Below are 27500 nucleotides of genomic sequence, written 5' to 3'. Positions count from 1 at the left end.
ATTATACAGACTGGTAGTATTATACAGACTGGCAGTATTATACAGTGGAGACTGGTGGTATTATACAGACTGGTAGTATTATACAGACTGGTGGTATTATACAGACTGGTGGTATTATACAGACTGGTAGTATTATACAGACTGGTGGTATTATACAGACTGGTAGTATTATACAGACTGGTGGTATTATACAGACTGGTAGTATTATACAGACTGGTAGTATTATACAGACTGGTAGTATTATACAGACTGGTGGTATTATACAGACTGGTAGTATTATACAGACTGGTAGTATTATACATACTGGTGGTATTATACAGACTGGTAGTATTATACAGACTGGTAGTATTATACAGACTGGTGGTATTATACAGACTGGTAGTATTATACAGACTGGTGGTATTATACAGACTGGTAGTATTATACAGACTGGTAGTATTATACAGACTGGTAGTATTATACAGACTGGTGGTATTATACAGACTGGTGGTATTATACAGACTGGTGGTATTATACAGACTGGTAGTATTATACAGACTGGTGGTATTATACAGACTGGTAGTATTATACAGACTGGTGGTATTATACAGACTGGTGGTATTATACAGACTGGTGGTATTATACAGACTGGTAGTATTATACAGACTGGTGGTATTATACAGACTGGTGGTATTATACAGACTGGTGTTATTATACAGACTGGTAGTATTATACAGACTGGTAGTATTATACAGACTGGTAGTATTATACAGACTGGTAGTATTATACAGACTGGTAGTATTATACAGTGGAGACTGGTAGTATTATACAGACTGGTAGTATTATACAGACTGGTAGTATTATAGAGTGGAGACTGGTAGTATTGTACAGACTGGTAGTATTATACAGACTGGTGGTATTATACAGACTGGTGGTATTATACAGACTGGTAGTATTATACAGACTGGTAGTATTATACAGTGGAGACTGGTAGTATTATACAGACTGGTAGTATTATACAGACTGGTAGTATTATAGAGTGGAGACTGGTAGTATTGTACAGACTGGTAGTATTATACAGACTGGTGGTATTATACAGACTGGTGGTATTATACAGACTGGTAGTATTATACAGACTGGTGGTATTATACAGTGGAGACTGGTAGTATTTTACAGACTGGTAGTATTATACAGACTGGTGGTATTATACAGACTGGTAGTATTATACAGACTGGTGGTATTATACAGTGGAGACTGGTGGTATTATACAGACTGGTAGTATTATACAGACTGGTGGTATTATACAGACTGGTAGTATTATACAGACTGGTGGTATTATACAGTGGAGACTGGTAGTATTATACAGACTGGTAGTATTATACAGACTGGTGGTATTATACAGACTGGTAGTATTATACAGACTGGTGGTATTATACAGTGGAGACTGGTAGTATTTTACAGACTGGTAGTATTATACAGACTGGTGGTATTATACAGACTGGTAGTATTATACAGACTGGTGGTATTATACAGTGGAGACTGGTAGTATTTTACAGACTGGTAGTATTTTACAGACTGGTAGTATTATACAGACTGGTGGTATTATACAGACTGGTAGTATTATACAGACTGGTGGTATTATACAGTGGAGACTGGTGGTATTATACAGACTGGTAGTATTATACAGACTGGTGGTATTATACAGACTGGTAGTATTATACAGACTGGTGGTATTATACAGTGGAGACTGGTAGTATTTTACAGACTGGTAGTATTATACAGACTGGTGGTATTATACAGACTGGTAGTATTATACAGACTGGTGGTATTATACAGTGGAGACTGGTGGTATTATATAGTAGAGACTGGTAGTATTATACAGTGTCTATGTCACTATCCTACATTGCACTGGGGTCACAGTGCATCATGGAGTCTATCTGTCTGACCTGTGATTGGGCGTTGATGTCGGCTCCTCTCTTCAGCAGCAGTCGAGCCACTTCCTTCTGTCCGGCCAATGAGGCGATGTGGAGGGCTGTGTTCCCTTTCTGCAGGGAGAGGAGCGTTAGGATAGGAGGGTTCAGTGTGTGTGTGTGTGTGTTTCTGTCTGTCTATGTGTGTGTGTGTGCATGTAGCAGTAGGTGTGTGTGTGTGTGTGTGTGTGTGTGTGTGTGTGTGTGTGTGTGTGTTTGTGTGTGTTTGTGTGTGAACAGCGTAGCCTCTATGATAACACCTTTACCAGTCACCTGTTTAAAGGTCAGGCTGCAGCCCAGCTGTCTATCAACTCCAGGTTAACATATTGGTGGCACTATGTTGTCTACTCAGATAACTCCTCAGTAACATGTCAGATGACTCCTCAATAACATGTCAGATACCTCCTCAATAACATGTCAGATAACTCCTCAATAACATGTCAGATAACTCCTCAATAACATGTCAGATAACTCCTCAGTAACATGTCAGATGACTCCTCAATAACATGTCAGATAACTCCTCAATAACATGTCACATAATTCCTCAACAACATGTCAAATAACATTTCCGATAACTCCTCAATAACATGTCAGATCACTAGAAGTGTCAGTAAAGATCTGGCTGCTAACTTATTGACAGGTGAGAGGTGTGTGAATCAGAAGTGTGGCTTAATTAAATAATAATAATAATAAGCCTATAAGCCATTTAGCAGACGTTTTGTATCAAAAGTGACTTACAGTAGTGTGTGCACACATTTCCGTTCGCAAGACCCCAGTGGTGATTGAATTGAGTGCAGGGTAAAGAGTGAGGGGGGTGAGAGACGAGGGGGCGAGGGGGTAAGGAGGGCGAGAGGCGAGGGGTGGTGAGAGATTCCCTGGAGGTTGTTTATGGTAGTTGGCGGCTAAAGAGCATGCCCTGTCACCTGAGAACCCCACTGGATCAGGTAACACACACCCTGCCAGGGAGACTGATATTCTGGTCTGACACTGCTATACTGTACCTCTCTCTCTCTACCTCTAACTCTCTCTCTGTCTCTCTCTCTCTGTCTCTCTCTGTCTCTGTACCTCTCTCTGTCTCTCTCGCTCTCTCTCCATCTCTCTCTCTCTGTCTCTCTCTCTCTCTCTCTCAACACCCAGATGGAGTGGGATTCCTAGCAGTGATTTAGACTTTAGAGACACTGATATCCTGCTTTCATCCTCTCTCTCCCGCCATACCTCCCTCTTCTGAGTACTAGAGAGTATAAATGGCCTCTCTCCACCGTTCTCTTTCTCTCTCTCTCTCCAACCCTGTTTCAATTCATTTCAAAGGGCTTTATTGGCATGGGAAACATATGTTAACGTTGCCAAAGCAAACGGAATAGAGAAAAAACAAAAGTGAAATAAACAAGAGAAACATCAGTAAACATTACACTCACAAAAGTTTTAAAAGAATATAGACATTATAGACATTTAGACAATATAGACATTTAGACATTATAGACATTTCAAATGTTATATTATTGGCTTTGTACAGTGTTGTAAACAATGTGCAAGTAGTTGAAGTATGACAGGGAAAATAAATAAACAGGTAAATACAGGCTATATTTAGAATGTTGTTTGTGTTCCACTAGTTGCCCTTTTGTCATGGCAACGGGCCAAACATCTTGCTGCTGTGATTGGACACTGCGATATTATTGTCCCGGGGGAGCTTAGAGGGAACATTGGTTCAGGTTATTGAGAAGTAATTTGAAAACAGATTTGTTTCAATTATTCAATTGGAATTTGGGGTTTACTTCCTGACATTTACTTCCTGTACCTTAGTGGCAGAGTCGACGGCGGAGCCTCTCTCCAGTAGTTCTTCCACCAGGTCCTCATGGCCCTCCTTAGCTGCCAGGTGCAGCGCATTCAGACCGTTCTGGAACAGAGAAACACAGGTCTCAGGTCAGCGTATTAAACATAAAAACGAAGGCATTCAGACCGTTCTATGACCAGAAACACAGGTCTCAGGTCAGTGTTATAAACATAAAAACGAAGGCATTCAGACCGTTCTATGACCAGAAACACAGGTCTCAGGTCAGTGATATAAACATAAAAAACGAAGGCATTCAGACCGTTCTATGACCAGAAACACAGATCTCAATGTAAACATAAGAACTAATGCCAAAATATAACCTTGTTCCCTTTATAGTGCACTACTTTTGACCCTTCTATAACAGAGAGAGAGAGAGAGACAGGCCTGGAGTCAGTTGATAAACATAAGAACTAAGGCATTCAAACCGTTCTATGACAAGAAACACAGATCTCAGGTCAGTGATATAAACATAAGAACTAAAAATGTAACCTTGTTCCCTTTATAGTGCACTACTTTTGACCCTTCTATAACAGAGAGAGAGAGAGAGACAGGCCTGGAGTCAGTTGATAAACATAAGAACTAAGGCATTCAAACCGTTCTATGACAAGAAACACAGGTCTCAGGTCAGTGTTATAAACATAAGAACCTTGTTCCCTTTATAGTGCACTACTTTTGACCAGGGCCCCTTAGGGTTCCATTTGGGAGACAACCTGAGTCAGTTAGACGGTAACACGAGAACCGAGATATTCAGCCCGTCCCACAACAACAAACACAGGTCTCAGGTCAGTGTTATAAACATAATAACTAAGGCATTCAGACCATTCTGGAACAGAGAAACACAGGTCTCAGGTCAGCTAATTAAACATAATAACTATGACATTCAGACCATTCTATAACAGAGAGAGAGAGAGACAGGCCTGGAGTCAGTTGATAAACATAAGAACAAACACAGGTCACTTCTGTGTATTTCTTTTTTTTATCATGACGATATTTGACTGTGTTATTGTTTTATTTGGGGGGTTTTGTTTGCGCTTGAAAGACCAATCAAAAACCTTTAAAAAGTTGAAACGGAAGTCAGGATTTCCTGACACCGGATGTCAACAAAGTCAAACTGAATCAAGTGGAACGGTTGTCTATCCCATTCAACGAGAGGAAACGATCAGACGTCCTTCTCACCTCAGCTCGTGTGTATCGGACTGTTACCTAGCAACGGGTACTTCTTAAAACATGTCTGACATACAACATAAACAATCCCCCCCCCCCCCCCAAAAAAAAAGATAACAGCGTAGGATTTTTAAATAAGTAGCAACAGTCCAAACCCACACGGAGAAAATCCGTTGTAAAACATAACAGGTGAGAGATTCTGCTTAAACAGCAACGAGGAAACATCCTCTGGTCAGCTTAGACTCAACAGCTAATATGGTCTATTAGCAACACAAGGGAGATGACTCATTGGAGATCCGTGTTTCGTACACAACAGGCATTCAGACAGACCAATGAGACGACAAGAGGAGACACAGATCTGAGGTCAGTTAACAAGCATAAGAACCAATAGGCATTCAGACAGACCAATGAGACGACAAGAGGAGACACAGATCTGAGGTCAGTTAACAAGCATAAGAACCAATAGGCATTCAGACAGACCAATGAGACGACAAGAGGAGACACAGATCTGAGGTCAGTTACAAGCATAAGAACCAACAGGCATTCAGACAGACCAATGAGACGACAAGAGGAGACACAGATCTGAGGTCAGTTAACAAGCATAAGAACCAATAGGCATTCAGACAGACCAATGAGACGACAAGAGGAGACACAGATCTGAGGTCAGTTAACAAGCATAAGAACCAATAGGCATTCAGACAGACCAATGAGACGACAAGAGGAGACACAGATCTGAGGTCAGTTACAAGCATAAGAACCAAGGCATTCGGATCGATGATCAAAGGTAACACAGAGCAGGTCATGAAATTACATAGAGCGTCAACACTGGGCTCCCGAGTGGCGCAGCGGTCTATAAGGCACTGCATCTCTAGTGCTAGAGGCGTCACTACAGACACCCCGGTTCGATTCCAGGATGTATCACAACCGGCCCGTAGGGCAGCGCCATCATTGTAATTAAGAATTTGTTCTTAATTAACTGACTTGCCTAGTTAAATAAAGGTTAACATTACAACAACAACCTAACTTGTGGGACTCCCAATTATGGCCGGATGTGTTACAGCCTGGAATCGAACCAGGGACTGTAGTGACACCTCTGGCATAGGCTTATTATTCCGTTTTGGCTCTAAATCTCTACGTCGTCACATTTAGCCAATTCAACCTAACAGCTGTGTTGCTGCAGTGTCTTTGTTGTAATCCCGCACAGATCCTGGATCATTTCTAAACTCAACAGCGTGAGTCTTTGTTATGATAAGGCACAGATCCTGGATCAGTTGTAAACTCAACAGCGCGAGTCTTTGTTGTAATTACGGCACAGATCCTGGATCAGTTGTAAACTCAACAGCGCGAGTCTTTGTTGTAATTACGGCACAGATCCTGGATCAGTTGTATACACACAAGATGTCAACATGGCTCAGGTAGCTAGCTACATGCACTGATAACTGAAGACAAGGATAATATACGTACAGCTGTTGTAAAGGATAACACACACACACACACACACACACACACACACACACACACACACACACACACACACACACACACACACACACACACACACATCACCTCGTCCTCGTCTTCATCCATCCTGTCGTGTGTAGCCAGAGGAGCGAGAGGAATCCCAGCCCTCTCCTCCTCCTCCTCCTCCTCCTCCTCCAGACTATCCCTCTTTCTCCTCCACCTGACTATCTCACTTCTAATCTCTTCTCCTCTATTCTTTATCTTCCTTTCTCTCTTCTTCTTCTGTTCTGATAATCTCTCCTTCTTCTGTTCTGGTACTCTCTCCTTCTTCTGGTCTGGTAATCTCTTCTTCTTCTTCTGGTCTGGTAATCTCTTCTTCTTCTGTTCTGGTAATCTCTCCTTCTTCTGTTCTGGTACTCTCTCCTTCTTCTGTTCTGGTACTCTCTTCTTCTTCTGGTCTGGTAATCTCTTCTTCTTCTTCTGGTCTGGTAATCTCTCCTTCTTCTGTTCTGGTAATCTCTTCTTCTTCTGTTCTGGTACTCTCTTTCTTCTTCTGGTCTGGTAATCTCTTCTTCTTCTGGTCTGGTACCTGCTTCTGGTCTGGTAATCTCTCCTTCTTCTGTTTTGGTAATCTCTTCTTCTGTTTTGGTAATCTCTTCTTCTGGTCTGGTAATCTCTTCTTCTTCTGGTCTGGTAATCTCTTCTTCTTCTGGTCTGGTAATCTCTTCTTCTTCTGGTCTGGTAATCTCTTCTTCTTCTGTTCTGGTACTCTCTCCTTCTTCTGTTCTGGTAATCTCTTCTTCTTCTGGTCTGGTAATCTCTTCTTCTTCTGGTCTGGTAATCTCTCCTTCTTCTGTTCTGGTAATCTCTTCTTCTTCTGTTCTGGTACTCTCTTTCTTCTTCTGGTCTGGTAATCTCTTCTTCTTCTGGTCTGGTACCTGCTTCTGGTCTGGTAATCTCTCCTTCTTCAGGTCTGGTAATCTCTCCTTCTTCTGTTTTGGTAATCTCTTCTTCTGGTCTGGTAATCTCTTCTTCTTCTGGTCTGGTAATCTCTTCTTCTTCTGGTCTGGTAATCTCTTCTTCTTCTGGTCTGGTACTCTCTTCTTCTTCTGGTCTGGTACCTTCTTCTGGTCTGGTAATCTCTCCTTCTTCTGGTCTGGTAATCTCTCCTTCTTCTGTTCTGGTAATCTCTTCTTCTGGTCTGATAATCTCTTCTTCTTCTGGTCTGGTAATCTCTCCTTCTTCTGTTCTGGTACTCTCTTCTTCTTCTGGTCTGGTACTCTCTTCTTCTTCTGTTCTGGTAATCTCTTCTTCTTCTGTTCTGGTAATCTCTCCTTCTTCTGGTCTTCCAGAGGTTTGGATGTTAAGAGTCCTGTCTGCCTCCTCCTGCCCTCCCTGCGGGCTCTCTCAGTCGGGTTGAGAGAGGAGCTACTGTCCCTCCTGGCTGGTCCTGGAGCCTTCTATGCCACTGTAGTAAAGAGAGGTGTTCCTATCCCCTTATCCCTTTCTCTGTTCATCCACCCCCCCCCCCCCCTCACCAATTCCAAAGCCCCCCTCAACTTGGCAGTGGCTCGTACACACACACCACACACACACCACACACACACACACACATTCACACACATTCACACACACGCACGTACACACACACACACACACACACACACACACACACACACACACACACACCACACACACACCCACACACACACACACAGAAAAACACACACGCACGTAGACACACACACACACAGAAACACACACGCACGTACACACACAGTGAGTCGTTCAAATGCCAAAGAGCCATGGGGTACGGGCTTTCTGCACTGTCATAGAGACTACCAAGGACACACACATTTAGAAGCTTCTGAAAATGTCAAGGGAAAAGTAGTAGCCTGCATTCCGGACAGGGGCCATAGAGTTTGATAGAGCACACACAGTGTGTTAGAGTCGCCTGGAAGGAGGAGGTGTGTCTCAGAAAGGAGAACACGGGGCCATAGAGTTTGATAGAGCACACCCAGTGTGTTAGAGTCACCTGGAAGGAGGAGGTGTGTCTCAGAAAGGAGAACACGGGGCCATATAGTTTGATAGAGCACACACAGTGTGTTAGAGTCGCCTGGAAGGAGGAGGTGTGTCTCAGAAAGGAGAACACGGGGCCATAGAGTTTGATAGAGCACACACAGTGTGTTAGAGTCACCTGGAAGGAGGAGGTGTGTCTCAGAAAGGAGAACACGGGGCCATAGAGTTTGATAGAGCACACATAGTGTGTTAGAGTCACCTGGAAGGAGGTGTGTCTCAGAAAGGAGAACACGGGGCCATAGAGTTTGATAGAGCACACACAGTGTGTTAGAGTCGCCTGGAAGGAGGAGGTGTGTCTCAGAAAGGAGAACACGGGGCCATAGAGTTTGATAGAGCACATACTTAGAAGTCTTCAAAGAGCAAAGATGAGCCTCAGCTGAAAACACTCTGTCAGGTCAACTCAGTGATGATCATGTGACACACCATGCCCTTTCATTGGCCAGCAGTTCAATATCAGGTTTCAAATACCTGGTCATTTCTGTACCAGGAAATGGAGTGCAACCAAATATATCTCAGTTTCCAGGGACGGACCTGGTTGGTGCCCATTGACATAAACTTAGATGGCAGAAATGTTGTGTACAGTCCATGGTTCAAATACTATTTCAGATATTCCAAATAATTTGTGGCTGATTCATAAACACATATTTAGCCCTGACTTGGACTAAAAAGCATTCTCCATAGAGATTCTCTACTGAAAGTGCTTTTAAGAACAGGACCATGTGTAATCTGTGTCTGGGAAACTGGCCCCAAGCATTAAGAACAGGACTAGGACTAATCTGTGTCTGGGAAACTGGCCCCAAGCATTAAGAACAGGACTAGAATCACAATAACACCCTATGGAACCAATAGAACCACTATAACTCCCTATGGAACCAACAGAACCACAATAACACCCTATGGAACCAATAGAACCACTATAACTCCCTATGGAACCAACAGAACCACAATAATACCCTATGGAACCAATAGAACCACTATAACTCCCTATGGAACCAACAGAACCACAATAACACCCTATGGAACCAATAGAACCACAATAACACCCTATGGAACCAATTGAACCACTATAACACCCTATGGAACCAATAGAACCACTATAACACCCTATGGAACCAACAGAACCACAATAACACCCTATGGAACCAATAGAACCACAATAACACCCTATGGAACCAATTGAACCACTATAACACCCTATGGAACCAATAGAACCACTATAACACCCTATGCCAGTGGTTTTATAAACCTATGTTACCTGACTCACCTCATTAAGGACTTGATGATTAGTTGACAAGTTGAATCAGCCGTGTTAGATGTGGAATAGATCAAACATGGGGATCCCCTGCCCTATGGAACCAATAGAACCACTATAACACCCTATGGAACCAATAGAACCACAATAACACCCTATGGAACCAATAGAACCACAATAACACCCTATGGAACCAATAGAACCACAATAACACCCTATGGAACCAATAGAACCACAATAACACCCTATGGAACCAATAGAACCACAATAACACCCTATGGAACCAATAGAACCACAATAACACCCTATGGAACCAATAGAACCACTATAACACCCTATGGAACCAATAGAACCACTATAACACCCTATGGAACCAATAGAACCACTATAACACCCTATGCCAGTAGTTTTATAAACCAATGGAATGGGGTCCCCTGCCCTATGGAACCAATAGAACCACTATAACACCCTATGCCAGTAGTTTTATAAACCAATGGACTGGGGTCCCCTGCCCTATGGAACCAATAGAACCACTATAACACCCTATGCCAGTAGTTTTATAAACCAATGGAATGGGGTCCCCTGCCCTATGGAACCAATAGAACCACTATAACACCCTATGCCAGTAGTTTTATAAACCAATGGACTGGGGTCCCCTGCCCTATGGAACCAATAGAACCACTATAACACCCTATGCCAGTGGTTTTATAAACCAATGGAATGGGGTCCCCTGCCCTATGGAACCAATAGAATCAGGTATTTTATGTTTGTGGGATGTTTTACAGCTTTCCATGATAGACCTACTCTGGTCACTCTCTAACACACAGACCTCTCTAACACACAGAGATCTCTCTGATACACACAGCGACCTCTCTAACACACACAGTGACCTCTCTAACACACACAGAGTCCTCTCTAACAGACAGAATCCTATCTAACAGACAGAATCCTCTCTAACACACAGATACCTCTCTAACACACACAGAGACCTCTCTAACACACAGAATCCTCTCTAACACACACAGAGACCTCTCTAACACACAGAATCCTCTCTAACACAAACATAGACCTCTCTAACACAGCGACCTCTCTAACACACACAGATACTTCTCTAAGACACATAATCCTCTCTAACACACATAATCCTCTCTAACACACACAGAGACCTCTCTAATACACACAGAGACCTCTAACACACACATAGCAATCTCTAACACACAGAGAGACGTCTCTAACACACACAGAGACCTCTCTAACACACACAGAGATCTCTCTAACACACAGAGACCTCTAACACACAGATAAATCTAACACACACAGAGACCACTCTAATACACACAGAGACCTCTAACACACACATAGACCCCTCTAACACACAGATACCTCTCTAACAAACACATAGACCTCTCTAACACACAGATACCTCTCTAACACACAGAGAGAACTCTCTAACACACAGAGAGACCTCTCTAACACACACACACACACACACAGGGCACACACAGGGCACACACACACACACACACACACACACATAGACACACACACACAGGGCACACACAGGGTACACACACCAGACTTAATCCCCTGTCCGGGTGAACTGTGAGAGAGGGACAAACAGATCCCTGTATCCATCTCACCACCTGGCTTATTCATTTAGCTAATGTACTAGCCTACAGCACACACACACACACACACGCACACACACACACACAGGTGATCTCTGATCCTTTGACCGAGAAGATCACATGGCAGGCTGGCTTGACCAAAAAAGGGTTCTACCTGGAACCAAAAAGTGGTTCCTCAAAAGAGGTCCTCCTATGGGGACAGCAGAACCCTTTAGGGGTGTTAAGAGTGTACCACACACACACACACACACACACACACACACACACACACACATCAACTGCAGGGTACAGTAGGTCCTGTACTGAATAGCAATGTAGTTTGGGGCCTCCCGGGTGGCGCAGTGGTCTAGGGCACTGAACCACAACAATACCACAATAATACCAGAGTCTCTGTGCCTCCAGAGACTCTGGGTTCGAGCCCGGGCTCTGTCGCAGCCGGCCGCGACCGGCAGGTCCGTGGGGCGACGCACAATAATACCAGAGACTCTGTGCCTCCAGAGACTCTGGGTTCGAGCCCGGGCTCTGTCGCAGCCGGCCGCGACCGGCAGGTCCGTGGGGCGACGCACAATAATACCAGAGACTCTGTGCCTCCAGAGACTCTGGGTTCGAGCCCGGGCTCTGTCGCAGCCGGCCGCGACCGGCAGGTCCGTGGGGCGACGCACAATAATACCAGAGTCTCTGTGCCACCAGAGACTCTGGGTTCGAGCCCGGGCTCTGTCGCAGCCGGCCGCGACCGGCAGGTCCGTGGGGCGACGCACAATAATACCAGAGTCTCTGTGCCACCAGAGACTCTGGGTTCGAGCCCAGGCTCTGTCGCAGCCGGCCGCGACCGGCAGGTCCGTGGGGCGACGCACAATAATACCAGAGTCTCTGTGCCACCAGAGACTCTGGGTTCGAGCCCGGGCTCTGTCGCAGCCGGCCGCGACCGGCAGGTCCGTGGGGCGACGCACAATTGGCCTAGCGGCGTCCGGGGTTAGGGAGGGTTTGGTCGGTAGGGATATCCTTGTCTCATCGCGCACCAGCGACTCCTGTGGCGGGCCCGGGCGCAGTGCGCGCTAACCAAGGTCGGCAGGTGTACGGTGTTTCATCCAACACATTGGATGTGCGTTGTGTCAGGAAGCAGTGAGGCTTGGTTGGGTTGTGTTTCGGAGGACGCGTTTCTCTCTGCCGACTCCGTACGGGAGTTGTAGCGATGAGCCAAGACTGTAACTACCAATTGGATACCATGAAACTAGGGAGTAGAAAGGGGGCAAAAAAAAAGCTATGTAGTTTGACACACGATAATGAAAGTTTGATGTTTTCTGATTGACTGATGAAACAGAGGCTATATGGGTCCCAATCAGCACCCTATTCCCTATATAGTGCACTACTTTAGACCAGAGCCCTATGGCACCCTATTCCCTATATAGTGCACTACATAAGAGAGGAAGGGGGACAAATAAAATACTGTAAGAGAGGAAGAGGGACAAATAAAAGACTGTAAGAGGGGAAGAGGGGAATAGGGACAAATAAAAGACTGTAAGAGGGGAAGAGGGGAAGAGGGACAAATAAAAGACTGTAAGAGGGGAAGAGGGGAAGAGGGACAAATAAAAGACTGTAAGAGGGGAAGAGGGGAAGAGGGACAAATAAAAGACTGTAAGAGGGGAAGAGGGGAAGAGGGACAAATAAAAGACTGTAAGAGGGGAAGAGGGGAAGAGGGACCAACAAAAGACTGTAAGAGAGGAAGAGGGACAAATGAAATACTGTAGGAGAGGAAGAGGGGCAAATAAAAGACTGTAAGAGAGGAAGAGGGGAAGAGGGACAAAATAAAAGACTGTAAGAGGGGAAGAGGGACAAATAAAAGACTGTAAGAGAGGAAGAGGGGAAGAGGGACAAATAAAAGACTGTAAGAGGGGAAGAGGGACAAATAAAAGACTGTAAGAGAGGAAGAGGGAAAGAGGGACAAATAAAAGACTGTAAGAGGGGAAGAGGGACAAATAAAAGACTGTAAGAGAGGAAGAGGGAAAGAGGGACAAATAAAAGACTGTAAGAGGGGAAGAGGGGAAGAGGGACAAATAAAAGACTGTAAGAGAGGAAGAGGGGAAGAGGGACAAATAAAAGACTGTAAGAGGGGAAGAGGGACAAATAAAAGACTGTAAGAGAGGAAGAGGGACAAATAAAAGACTGTAAGAGAGGAAGAGGGAAAGAGGGACAAATAAAAGGCTGTAAGAGGGGAAGAGGGGAAGAGGGACAAATAAAAGACTGTAAGAGGGGAAGAGGGACAAATAAAAGACTGGAAGAGAGGAAGAGGGGAAGAGGGACAAATAAAAGACTGTAAGAGAGGAAGAGGGGCAAATAAAAGACTGTAAGAGAGGAAGAGGGGAAGAGGGACAAAATAAAAGACTGTAAGAGGGGAAGAGGGACAAATAAAAGACTGTAAGAGAGGAAGAGGGGAAGAGGGACAAATAAAAGAGTGTAAGAGGGGAAGAGGGACAAATAAAAGACTGTAAGAGAGGAAGAGGGAAAGAGGGACAAATAAAAGACTGTAAGAGAGGAAGAAGGACAAATAAAAGACTGTAAGAGAGGAAGAGGGGCAAATAAAAGACTAACAGAGGAAGAGGGGAAGAGAGGAAGAGGGACAAATAAAAGACTGTAAGAGAGGAAGGGGGACAAATAAAAGAGTGTAAGAGAGGAAGAGGGGAAGAGGGACAAATAAAAGACTGTAAGAGGGGAAGAGGGACAAATAAAAGACTGTAAGAGAGGAAGAGGGGCAAATAAAAGACGCTAAGAGGGGAAGAGGGACAAATAAAAGACTGTAAGAGGGGAAGAGGGACAAATAAAAGACTGTAAGAGAGGAAGAGAGACAAATAAAAGACTGTAAGAGGGGAAGAGGGACAAATAAAAGACTGTAAGAGGGGAAGAGGGACAAATAAAAGACTGTAAGAGGGGAAGAGGGGCAAAAAAAAGACTGTAAGAGGGGAAGAGGGGAAGAGGGACAAATAAAAGACTGTAAGAGAGGAAGAGGGACAAATAAAAGACTGTAAGAGAGGAAGAGGGGAAGAGGGACAAATAAAAGACTGTAAGAGAGGAAGAGGGGAAGAGGGACAAATAAAAGACTGTAAGAGAGGAAGAGGGACAAATAAAAGACTGTAAGAGGGGAAGAGGGGCAAATAAAAGACTGTAAGAGAGGAAGAGGGAAAGAGGGACAAATAAAAGACTGTAAGAGGGAAAGAGGGACAAATAAAAGACTGTAAGAGGGAAAGAGGGACAAATAAAAGACTGTAAGAGAGGAAGAGGGGAAGAGGGACAAATAAAAGACTGTAAGAGGGGAAGAGGGACAAATAAAAGACTGTAAGAGAGGAAGAGGGGAAGAGGGACAAATAAAAGACTGTAAGAGGGGAAGAGGGACAAATAAAAGACTGTAAGAGGGGAAGAGGGACAAATAAAAGACTGTAAAAGGGGAAGAGGGACAAATAAAAGACTGTAAGAGAGGAAGAGGGAAAGAGGGACAAATAAAAGACTGTAAGAGGGGAAGAGGGACAAATAAAAGACTGTAAGAGAGGAAGAGGGGAAGAGGGACAAATAAAAGACTGTAAGAGAGGAAGAGGGGAAGAAGGACAAATAAAAGACTGTAAGAGAGGAAGAGGGGAAGAGGGACAAATAAAAGACTGTAAGAGAGGAAGAGGGGAAGAGGGACAAATAAAAGACTGTAAGAGGGGAAGAGGGGAAGAGGGACAAATAAAAGACTGTAAGAGGGGAAGAGGGACAAATAAAAGACTGTAAGAGAGGAAGAGGGACAAATAAAAGACTGTAAGAGAGGAAGAGGGACAAATAAAAGACTGTAAGAGGGGAAGAGGGACAAATAAAAGACTGTAAGAGGGGAAGAGGGGAAGAGGGACAAATAAAATACTGTAAGAGGGGAAGAGGGGAAGAGGGACAAATAAAATACTGTAAGAGGGGAAGAGGGACAAATAAAAGACTGTAAGAGAGGAAGAGGGACAAATAAAAGACTGTAAGAGGGGAAGAGGGGCAAATAAAAGACTGTAAGAGAGGAAGAGGGGAAGAGGGACAAATAAAAGACTGTAAGAGAGGAAGAGGGGAAGAGGGACAAATAAAAGACTGTAAGAGAGGAAGAGGGGAAGAGAGACAAATAAAAGACTGTAAGAGGGGAAGAGAGACAAATAAAAGACTGTAAGAGGGGAAGAGAGACAAACGTAAGAGAGGAAGAGAGACAAATAAAAGACTGTAAAAGGGGAAGAGGGACAAATAAAAGACTGTAAGAGAGGAAGAGAGGAAGAGGGACAAATAAAAGACTGTAAGAGGGGAAGAGAGGAAGAGGGACAAATAAAAGACTGTAAGAGGGGAAGAGAGGAAGAGGGACAAATAAAAGACTGTAAGAGGGGAAGAGAGGAAGAGGGACAAATAAAAGACTGTAAGAGGGGAAGAGAGGAAGAGGGACAAATAAAAGACTGTAAGAGGGGAAGAGAGGAAGAGGGACAAATAAAAGACTGTAAGAGAGGAAGAGAGACAAATAAAAGACTGTAAGAGGGGAAGAGAGACAAACGTAAGAGAGGAAGAGAGACAAATAAAAGACTGTAAAAGGGGAAGAGGGACAAATAAAAGACTGTAAGAGAGGAAGAGAGACAAATAAAAGACTGTAAGAGGGGAAGAGGGACAAATACAAGACTGTAAGAGGGGAAGAGGGACAAATACAAGACTGTAAGAGAGGAAGAGGGACAAATAAAAGACTGTAAGAGGGGAAGAGAGGAAGAGGGACAAATAAAAGACTGTAAGAGGGGAAGAGGGACAAATAAAAGACTGTAAGAGAGGAAGAGGGACAAATAAAAGACTGTAAGAGAGGAAGAGGGACAAATAAAAGACTGGAAGAGAGGAAGAGAGACAAATAAAAGACTGTAAGAGGGGAAGAGAGGAAGAGGGACAAATAAAAGACTGTAAGAGGGGAAGAGAGGAAGAGGGACAAATAAAAGACTGTAAGAGGGGAAGAGGGACAAATAAAAGACTGTAAGAGAGGAAGAGGGGAAGAGGGACAAATAAAAGACTGTAAGAGAGGAAGAGGGGAAGAGGGACAAATAAAAGACGTTAAGAGAGGAAGAGAGGAAGAGGGACAAATAAAAGACGTTAAGAGAGGAAGAGGGACAAATAAAAGACTGTAAGAGAGGAAGAGAGACAAATAAAAGACTGGAAGAGAGGAAGAGAGACAAATAAAAGACTGTAAGAGGGGAAGAGAGGAAGAGGGACAAATAAAAGACTGTAAGAGGGGAAGAGAGGAAGAGGGACAAATAAAAGACTGTAAGAGGGGAAGAGGGACAAATAAAAGACTGTAAGAGAGGAAGAGGGACAAATAAAAGACTGTAAGAGAGGAAGAGGGGCAAATAAAAGACTGGAAGAGAGGAAGAGAGACAAATAAAAGACTGGAAGAGAGGAAGAGAGACAAATAAAAGACTGTAAGAGGGGAAGAGAGGAAGAGGGACAAATAAAAGACTGGAAGAGAGGAAGAGAGACAAATAAAAGACTGTAAGAGGGGAAGAGAGGAAGAGGGACAAATAAAAGACTGTAAGAGAGGAAGAGGGACAAATAAAAGACTGTAAGAGAGGAAGAGAGGAAGAGGGACAAATAAAAGACTGTAAGAGGGGAAGAGAGGAAGAGGGACAAATAAAAGACTGTAAGAGGGGAAGAGGGACAAATAAAAGACTGTAAGAGAGGAAGAGGGACAAATAAAAGACGCTAAGAGGGGAAGAGGGACAAATAAAAGACTGTAAGAGGGGAAGAGAGGAAGAGGGACAAATAAAAGACTGTAAGAGGGGAAGAGAGACAAATAAAAGACTGTAAGAGGGGAAGAGAGGAAGAGGGACAAATAAAAGACTGTAAGAGGGGAAGAGAGACAAATAAAAGACTGTAAGAGGGGAAGAGAGGAAGAGGGACAAATAAAAGACTGTAAGAGAGGAAGAGAGGAAGAGGGACAAATAAAAGACTGTAAGAGAGGAAGAAGGACAAATAAAAGACTGTAAGAGAGGAAGAGGGGCAAATAAAAGACTAACAGAGGAAGAGGGGAAGAGAGGAAGAGGGACAAATAAAAGACTGTAAGAGAGGAAGGGGGACAAATAAAAGAGTGTAAGAGAGGAAGAGGGGAAGAGGGACAAATAAAAGACTGTAAGAGGGGAAGAGGGACAAATAAAAGACTGTAAGAGAGGAAGAGGGGCAAATAAAAGACGCTAAGAGGGGAAGAGGGACAAATAAAAGACTGTAAGAGGGGAAGAGGGACAAATAAAAGACTGTAAGAGAGGAAGAGAGACAAATAAAAGACTGTAAGAGGGGAAGAGGGACAAATAAAAGACTGTAAGAGGGGAAGAGGGACAAATAAAAGACTGTAAGAGGGGAAGAGGGGCAAAAAAAAGACTGTAAGAGAGGAAGAGGGGAAGAGGGACAAATAAAAGACTGTAAGAGGGGAAGAGGGACAAATAAAAGACTGTAAGAGAGGAAGAGGGGAAGAGGGACAAATAAAAGACTGTAAGAGGGGAAGAGGGACAAATAAAAGACTGTAAGAGGGGAAGAGGGACAAATAAAAGACTGTAAGAGGGGAAGAGGGGCAAAAAAAAGACTGTAAGAGAGGAAGAGGGGAAGAGGGACAAATAAAAGACTGTAAGAGGGGAAGAGGGACAAATAAAAGACTGTAAGAGAGGAAGAGGGGAAGAGGGACAAATAAAAGACTGTAAGAGGGGAAGAGGGACAAATAAAAGACTGTAAGAGGGGAAGAGGGACAAATAAAAGACTGTAAAAGGGGAAGAGGGACAAATAAAAGACTGTAAGAGAGGAAGAGGGAAAGAGGGACAAATAAAAGACTGTAAGAGAGGAAGAAGGACAAATAAAAGACTGTAAGAGAGGAAGAGGGGCAAATAAAAGACTAACAGAGGAAGAGGGGAAGAGAGGAAGAGGGACAAATAAAAGACTGTAAGAGAGGAAGGGGGACAAATAAAAGAGTGTAAGAGAGGAAGAGGGGAAGAGGGACAAATAAAAGACTGTAAGAGGGGAAGAGGGACAAATAAAAGACTGTAAGAGAGGAAGAGGGGCAAATAAAAGACGCTAAGAGGGGAAGAGGGACAAATAAAAGACTGTAAGAGGGGAAGAGGGACAAATAAAAGACTGTAAGAGAGGAAGAGAGACAAATAAAAGACTGTAAGAGGGGAAGAGGGACAAATAAAAGACTGTAAGAGGGGAAGAGGGACAAATAAAAGACTGTAAGAGGGGAAGAGGGGCAAAAAAAAGACTGTAAGAGGGGAAGAGGGGAAGAGGGACAAATAAAAGACTGTAAGAGAGGAAGAGGGACAAATAAAAGACTGTAAGAGAGGAAGAGGGGAAGAGGGACAAATAAAAGACTGTAAGAGAGGAAGAGGGGAAGAGGGACAAATAAAAGACTGTAAGAGAGGAAGAGGGACAAATAAAAGACTGTAAGAGGGGAAGAGGGGCAAATAAAAGACTGTAAGAGAGGAAGAGGGAAAGAGGGACAAATAAAAGACTGTAAGAGGGAAAGAGGGACAAATAAAAGACTGTAAGAGGGAAAGAGGGACAAATAAAAGACTGTAAGAGAGGAAGAGGGGAAGAGGGACAAATAAAAGACTGTAAGAGGGACAAATAAAAGACTGTAAGAGAGGAAGAGGGGAAGAGGGACAAATAAAAGACTGTAAGAGGGGAAGAGGGACAAATAAAAGACTGTAAGAGGGGAAGAGGGACAAATAAAAGACTGTAAAAGGGGAAGAGGGACAAATAAAAGACTGTAAGAGAGGAAGAGGGAAAGAGGGACAAATAAAAGACTGTAAGAGGGGAAGAGGGACAAATAAAAGACTGTAAGAGAGGAAGAGGGGAAGAGGGACAAATAAAAGACTGTAAGAGAGGAAGAGGGGAAGAAGGACAAATAAAAGACTGTAAGAGAGGAAGAGGGGAAGAGGGACAAATAAAAGACTGTAAGAGAGGAAGAGGGGAAGAGGGACAAATAAAAGACTGTAAGAGGGGAAGAGGGGAAGAGGGACAAATAAAAGACTGTAAGAGGGGAAGAGGGACAAATAAAAGACTGTAAGAGAGGAAGAGGGACAAATAAAAGACTGTAAGAGAGGAAGAGGGACAAATAAAAGACTGTAAGAGGGGAAGAGGGACAAATAAAAGACTGTAAGAGGGGAAGAGGGGAAGAGGGACAAATAAAATACTGTAAGAGGGGAAGAGGGGAAGAGGGACAAATAAAATACTGTAAGAGGGGAAGAGGGACAAATAAAAGACTGTAAGAGAGGAAGAGGGACAAATAAAAGACTGTAAGAGGGGAAGAGGGGCAAATAAAAGACTGTAAGAGAGGAAGAGGGGAAGAGGGACAAATAAAAGACTGTAAGAGAGGAAGAGGGGAAGAGGGACAAATAAAAGACTGTAAGAGAGGAAGAGGGGAAGAGAGACAAATAAAAGACTGTAAGAGGGGAAGAGAGACAAATAAAAGACTGTAAGAGGGGAAGAGAGACAAACGTAAGAGAGGAAGAGAGACAAATAAAAGACTGTAAAAGGGGAAGAGGGACAAATAAAAGACTGTAAGAGAGGAAGAGAGGAAGAGGGACAAATAAAAGACTGTAAGAGGGGAAGAGAGGAAGAGGGACAAATAAAAGACTGTAAGAGGGGAAGAGAGGAAGAGGGACAAATAAAAGACTGTAAGAGGGGAAGAGAGGAAGAGGGACAAATAAAAGACTGTAAGAGGGGAAGAGAGGAAGAGGGACAAATAAAAGACTGTAAGAGGGGAAGAGAGGAAGAGGGACAAATAAAAGACTGTAAGAGAGGAAGAGAGACAAATAAAAGACTGTAAGAGGGGAAGAGAGACAAACGTAAGAGAGGAAGAGAGACAAATAAAAGACTGTAAAAGGGGAAGAGGGACAAATAAAAGACTGTAAGAGAGGAAGAGAGACAAATAAAAGACTGTAAGAGGGGAAGAGGGACAAATACAAGACTGTAAGAGGGGAAGAGGGACAAATACAAGACTGTAAGAGAGGAAGAGGGACAAATAAAAGACTGTAAGAGGGGAAGAGAGGAAGAGGGACAAATAAAAGACTGTAAGAGGGGAAGAGGGACAAATAAAAGACTGTAAGAGAGGAAGAGGGACAAATAAAAGACTGTAAGAGAGGAAGAGGGACAAATAAAAGACTGGAAGAGAGGAAGAGAGACAAATAAAAGACTGTAAGAGGGGAAGAGAGGAAGAGGGACAAATAAAAGACTGTAAGAGGGGAAGAGAGGAAGAGGGACAAATAAAAGACTGTAAGAGGGGAAGAGGGACAAATAAAAGACTGTAAGAGAGGAAGAGGGGAAGAGGGACAAATAAAAGACTGTAAGAGAGGAAGAGGGGAAGAGGGACAAATAAAAGACGTTAAGAGAGGAAGAGAGGAAGAGGGACAAATAAAAGACGTTAAGAGAGGAAGAGGGACAAATAAAAGACTGTAAGAGAGGAAGAGAGACAAATAAAAGACTGGAAGAGAGGAAGAGAGACAAATAAAAGACTGTAAGAGGGGAAGAGAGGAAGAGGGACAAATAAAAGACTGTAAGAGGGGAAGAGAGGAAGAGGGACAAATAAAAGACTGTAAGAGGGGAAGAGGGACAAATAAAAGACTGTAAGAGAGGAAGAGGGACAAATAAAAGACTGTAAGAGAGGAAGAGGGGCAAATAAAAGACTGGAAGAGAGGAAGAGAGACAAATAAAAGACTGGAAGAGAGGAAGAGAGACAAATAAAAGACTGTAAGAGGGGAAGAGAGGAAGAGGGACAAATAAAAGACTGGAAGAGAGGAAGAGAGACAAATAAAAGACTGTAAGAGGGGAAGAGAGGAAGAGGGACAAATAAAAGACTGTAAGAGAGGAAGAGGGACAAATAAAAGACTGTAAGAGAGGAAGAGAGGAAGAGGGACAAATAAAAGACTGTAAGAGGGGAAGAGAGGAAGAGGGACAAATAAAAGACTGTAAGAGGGGAAGAGGGACAAATAAAAGACTGTAAGAGAGGAAGAGGGACAAATAAAAGACGCTAAGAGGGGAAGAGGGACAAATAAAAGACTGTAAGAGGGGAAGAGAGGAAGAGGGACAAATAAAAGACTGTAAGAGGGGAAGAGAGACAAATAAAAGACTGTAAGAGGGGAAGAGAGGAAGAGGGACAAATAAAAGACTGTAAGAGGGGAAGAGAGACAAATAAAAGACTGTAAGAGGGGAAGAGAGGAAGAGGGACAAATAAAAGACTGTAAGAGAGGAAGAGAGGAAGAGGGACAAATAAAAGACTGTAAGAGAGGAAGAGAGGAAGAGAGACAAATAAAAGACTGTAAGAGGGGAAGAGAGGAAGAGGGGCAAATAAAAGACTGTAAGAGGGGAAGAGAGACAAATAAAAGACTGTAAGAGAGGAAGAGGGACAAATAAAAGACTGTAAGAGGGGAAGAGAGGAAGAGGGGCAAATAAAAGACTGTAAGAGGGGAAGAGAGACAAATAAAAGACTGTAAGAGGGGAAGAGAGACAAATAAAAGACTGTAAGAGGGGAAGAGAGGAAGAGGGACAAATAAAAGACTGTAAGAGAGGAAGAGAGGAAGAGGGACAAATAAAAGACTGTAAGAGAGGAAGAGAGGAAGAGAGACAAATAAAAGACTGTAAGAGGGGAAGAGAGGAAGAGGGACAAATAAAAGACTGTAAGAGGGGAAGAGAGGAAGAGGGACAAATAAAAGACTGTAAGAGGGGAAGAGAGGAAGAGGGACAAATAAAAGACTGTAAGAGGGGAAGAGAGGAAGAGGGACAAATAAAAGACTGTAAGAGAGGAAGAGAGACAAATAAAAGACTGTAAGAGGGGAAGAGAGACAAACGTAAGAGAGGAAGAGAGACAAATAAAAGACTGTAAAAGGGGAAGAGGGACAAATAAAAGACTGTAAGAGAGGAAGAGAGACAAATAAAAGACTGTAAGAGGGGAAGAGGGACAAATACAAGACTGTAAGAGGGGAAGAGGGACAAATACAAGACTGTAAGAGAGGAAGAGGGACAAATAAAAGACTGTAAGAGGGGAAGAGAGGAAGAGGGACAAATAAAAGACTGTAAGAGGGGAAGAGGGACAAATAAAAGACTGTAAGAGAGGAAGAGGGACAAATAAAAGACTGTAAGAGAGGAAGAGGGACAAATAAAAGACTGGAAGAGAGGAAGAGAGACAAATAAAAGACTGTAAGAGGGGAAGAGAGGAAGAGGGACAAATAAAAGACTGTAAGAGGGGAAGAGAGGAAGAGGGACAAATAAAAGACTGTAAGAGGGGAAGAGGGACAAATAAAAGACTGTAAGAGAGGAAGAGGGGAAGAGGGACAAATAAAAGACTGTAAGAGAGGAAGAGGGGAAGAGGGACAAATAAAAGACGTTAAGAGAGGAAGAGAGGAAGAGGGACAAATAAAAGACGTTAAGAGAGGAAGAGGGACAAATAAAAGACTGTAAGAGAGGAAGAGAGACAAATAAAAGACTGGAAGAGAGGAAGAGAGACAAATAAAAGACTGTAAGAGGGGAAGAGAGGAAGAGGGACAAATAAAAGACTGTAAGAGGGGAAGAGAGGAAGAGGGACAAATAAAAGACTGTAAGAGGGGAAGAGGGACAAATAAAAGACTGTAAGAGAGGAAGAGGGACAAATAAAAGACTGTAAGAGAGGAAGAGGGGCAAATAAAAGACTGGAAGAGAGGAAGAGAGACAAATAAAAGACTGGAAGAGAGGAAGAGAGACAAATAAAAGACTGTAAGAGGGGAAGAGAGGAAGAGGGACAAATAAAAGACTGGAAGAGAGGAAGAGAGACAAATAAAAGACTGTAAGAGGGGAAGAGAGGAAGAGGGACAAATAAAAGACTGTAAGAGAGGAAGAGGGACAAATAAAAGACTGTAAGAGAGGAAGAGAGGAAGAGGGACAAATAAAAGACTGTAAGAGGGGAAGAGAGGAAGAGGGACAAATAAAAGACTGTAAGAGGGGAAGAGGGACAAATAAAAGACTGTAAGAGAGGAAGAGGGACAAATAAAAGACGCTAAGAGGGGAAGAGGGACAAATAAAAGACTGTAAGAGGGGAAGAGAGGAAGAGGGACAAATAAAAGACTGTAAGAGGGGAAGAGAGACAAATAAAAGACTGTAAGAGGGGAAGAGAGGAAGAGGGACAAATAAAAGACTGTAAGAGGGGAAGAGAGACAAATAAAAGACTGTAAGAGGGGAAGAGAGGAAGAGGGACAAATAAAAGACTGTAAGAGAGGAAGAGAGGAAGAGGGACAAATAAAAGACTGTAAGAGAGGAAGAGAGGAAGAGAGACAAATAAAAGACTGTAAGAGGGGAAGAGAGGAAGAGGGGCAAATAAAAGACTGAAAGAGGGGAAGAGAGACAAATAAAAGACTGTAAGAGAGGAAGAGGGACAAATAAAAGACTGTAAGAGGGGAAGAGAGGAAGAGGGGCAAATAAAAGACTGTAAGAGGGGAAGAGAGACAAATAAAAGACTGTAAGAGGGGAAGAGAGACAAATAAAAGACTGTAAGAGGGGAAGAGAGGAAGAGGGACAAATAAAAGACTGTAAGAGAGGAAGAGAGGAAGAGGGACAAATAAAAGACTGTAAGAGAGGAAGAGAGGAAGAGAGACAAATAAAAGACTGTAAGAGGGGAAGAGAGGAAGAGGGACAAATAAAAGACTGTAAGAGAGGAAGAGAGGAAGAGAGACAAATAAAAGACTGTAAGAGGGGAAGAGAGGAAGAGGGACAAATAAAAGACTGTAAGAGGGGAAGAGAGGAAGAGGGACAAATAAAAGACTGTAAGAGGGGAAGAGGGACAAATAAAAGACTGTAAGAGAGGAAGAGGGACAAATAAAAGACTGTAAGAGAGGAAGAGGGACAAATAAAAGACTGGAAGAGAGGAAGAGAGACAAATAAAAGACTGTAAGAGGGGAAGAGAGGAAGAGGGACAAATAAAAGACTGTAAGAGGGGAAGAGAGGAAGAGGGACAAATAAAAGACTGTAAGAGGGGAAGAGGGACAAATAAAAGACTGTAAGAGAGGAAGAGGGGAAGAGGGACAAATAAAAGACTGTAAGAGAGGAAGAGGGGAAGAGGGACAAATAAAAGACGTTAAGAGAGGAAGAGAGGAAGAGGGACAAATAAAAGACGTTAAGAGGGGAATAGGGGCAAATAAAAATATGTGGATTAAAGCGCAATATTACTCTCCCAGGATTACCAAGAGGGAGGATTACGACAGAGAGGAGAGTTGGGCCTTTTATTAAAGGGATAGAGGTTGAAGGGGGACACACACACAGAGAGAGAGACAGGGGAACACACACACACACACACACAGAGAGACAGGGGAACACACACACACACACACAGAGAGACAGGGGAACACACACACACACACACACAGAGAGAAAGGGGAACACACACACACACACACACAGACAGGGGAACACACACACACACACACAGAGACAGGGACACACACACACACACACACACACAGAGAGACAGGGGAACACACACACACACACACACACACACAGAGAGACAGGGGAACACACACACACACACACACACACACAGAGAGACAGGGGAACACACACACACACACACAGAGAGACAGGGGGACACACACACACACACACACACACAGAGAGACAGGGACACACACACACACACACACACACACAGAGAGACAGGGGGACACACACACACACACACACAGAGACAGGGGAACACACACACACACACACAGAGAGACAGGGGAACACACACACACACACACAGAGAGACAGGGGGACACACACACACACACACACACACAGAGAGACAGGGGGACACACACACACACACACACCCACAGAGAGACAGGGGGACACACACACACACACACACAGAGACAGGGGGACACACACACACACACACACACAGAGAGACAGGGGGACACACACACACACACACACACAGAGAGACAGGGACACACACACACACACACACACACAGAGAGACAGGGACACACACACACACACACACACACAGAGAGACAGGGGGACACACACACACACACACAGAGAGACAGGGACACACACACACACACACACACACACACAGAGAGACAGGGGGACACACACACACACACACACACACACAGAGACAGGGGAACACACACACACACACACACACAGAGAGACAGGGGGACACACACACACACACACACACAGAGAGACAGGGGGACACACACACACACACACACACAGAGAGACAGGGGGACACACACACACACACACACACAGAGAGACAGGGGGACACACACACATACACACAGAGAGACAGGGGGACACACACAAACACACACACACAGAGAGACAGGGGGACACACACACACACACACACAGAGAGACAGGGGAACACACACACACACACACACACACACAGAGACAGGGGAACACACACACACACACACACAGACAGGGGAACACACACACACACACTCAGAGACAGGGGAACACACACACACACAGAGACAGGGGAACACACACACACACACACAGAGAGACAGGGGAACACACACACACACACACACAGAGACAGGGGAACACACACACACACACACACAGACAGGGGAACACACACACACACACACACAGACAGGGGAACACACACACACACACTCAGAGACAGGGGAACACACACACACACAGAGACAGGGGAACACACACACACACACACAGAGACAGGGGAACACACACACACACAGAGACAGGGGAACACACACACACACAGAGACAGGGGAACACACACACACACACACACAGAGACAGGGGAACACACACACACACACAGAGAGACAGGGGAACACACACACACACACACACACAGACAGGGGAACACACACACACACACTCAGAGACAGGGGAACACACACACACACACACACAGACAGGGGAACACACACACACACACTCAGAGACAGGGGAACACACACACACAGAGAGACAGGGGAACACACACACACAGACACACAGAGACAGGGGAACACACACACACACACTCACACACACAGAGACAGGGGAACACACACACACACACACACAGTCTCTCTCTGTCTCTCTCTCTCTCTTTGTCTCTCTCCACCTGAAGTCTTGATCATGTGTCTGGTAATGGTTACATGGCACCTTGTTCCCTACATAGTGACCTATAGGCACATGTCTAAAGTAGGGCACTACATAGGGAATAGGTTGCCATAGGCCCTTGTCAAAAGTAGGGCACTACGTAGGGAACAGGGTGACATAGGCCTGGTTAAAAGTAGGGCACTGCGTTTGGTACTATGTCTGTAGTAATTGTGTCCTGAATCCCATGATCAGGGATTGGTGTTTGAAATGAACAACATTCACATGGCCTTTAGATTGGACAGCAGCCACACACACATTCGTTGAGGACTACTCTGTCACTAATATCAATGATAAAAGAGACAGGTGACGGAGGCATGGACTAGAGTTACTGTACATGGACCAGAGGTAGTTCATATATACCAGTCATTAGATGTGTTACATGGACCAGAGGTAGTTCATATATACCAGTCATTAGATGTGTTACATGGACCAGAGGTAGTTCATATAGACCAGTCATTAGACGTGTTATAGAGACCAGAGGTAGTTAATATAGACCAGTCATTAGATGTGTTATATAGACCAGAGGTAGTTCATATATACCAGTCATTAGACGTGTTATAGAGACCAGAGGTAGTTAATATAGACCAGTCATTAGACGTGTTATAGAGACCAGAGGTAGTTAATATAGACCAGTCATTAGATGTGTTATATAGACCAGAGGTAGTTCATATATACCAGCCATTAGATGTGTTATGTAGACCAGAGGTAGTTCATATAGACCAGTCATTAGACGTGTTACATGGACCAGAGGTAGTTCATATAGACCAGTCATTATACGTGTTATATAGACCAGAGGTAGATCATATAGACCAGTCATTAGACGTGTTACATGGACCAGAGGTAGATCATATAGACCAGTCATTAGACGTGTTACATGGACCAGAGGTAGATCATATAGACCAGTCATTAGACGTGTTATATAGACCAGAGGTAGATCATATAGACCAGTCATTAGACGTGTTATATAGACCAGAGGT

General features: G+C 43.8%; 1 protein-coding gene across 18 annotated transcripts in view; it reads right to left on the bottom strand.

The window, feature by feature from the left end:
- Positions 1-27500, bottom strand: part of LOC110515949 (uncharacterized) — a 234461-nt gene that overhangs the window by 156985 nt on the left and 49976 nt on the right. For 14 of the 18 annotated variants that reach the window (XM_090188242.1, XM_090188243.1, XM_090188244.1 and 11 more), the window contains exons 1-3: positions 6511-7805; positions 3745-3843; positions 1926-2024 (exon numbers count right to left, since the gene is read on the bottom strand). In XM_090188242.1, coding sequence (XP_090044368.1) covers positions 1926-2024; positions 3745-3843; positions 6511-6531 — 219 coding nt within the window. In that variant the 5' untranslated portion in view covers positions 6532-7805. Of the gene's footprint in view, positions 1-1925; positions 2025-3744; positions 3844-6510; positions 7806-27500 lie in introns of those variants that run through there. The other 4 variants (XM_090188230.1, XM_090188245.1, XM_090188231.1 and 1 more) reach the window with 1 other exon arrangement.

This window comes from Oncorhynchus mykiss, chromosome 10 (genome assembly GCF_057628025.1).
Source record: "Oncorhynchus mykiss isolate SJ-2025 chromosome 10, ASM5762802v1, whole genome shotgun sequence".
NCBI classification, from domain to species: Eukaryota; Metazoa; Chordata; class Actinopteri; order Salmoniformes; family Salmonidae; genus Oncorhynchus; species Oncorhynchus mykiss.
Note: the sequence above shows the minus strand (reverse complement) of the source record. Positions and strands in the feature narration are given on the sequence as shown.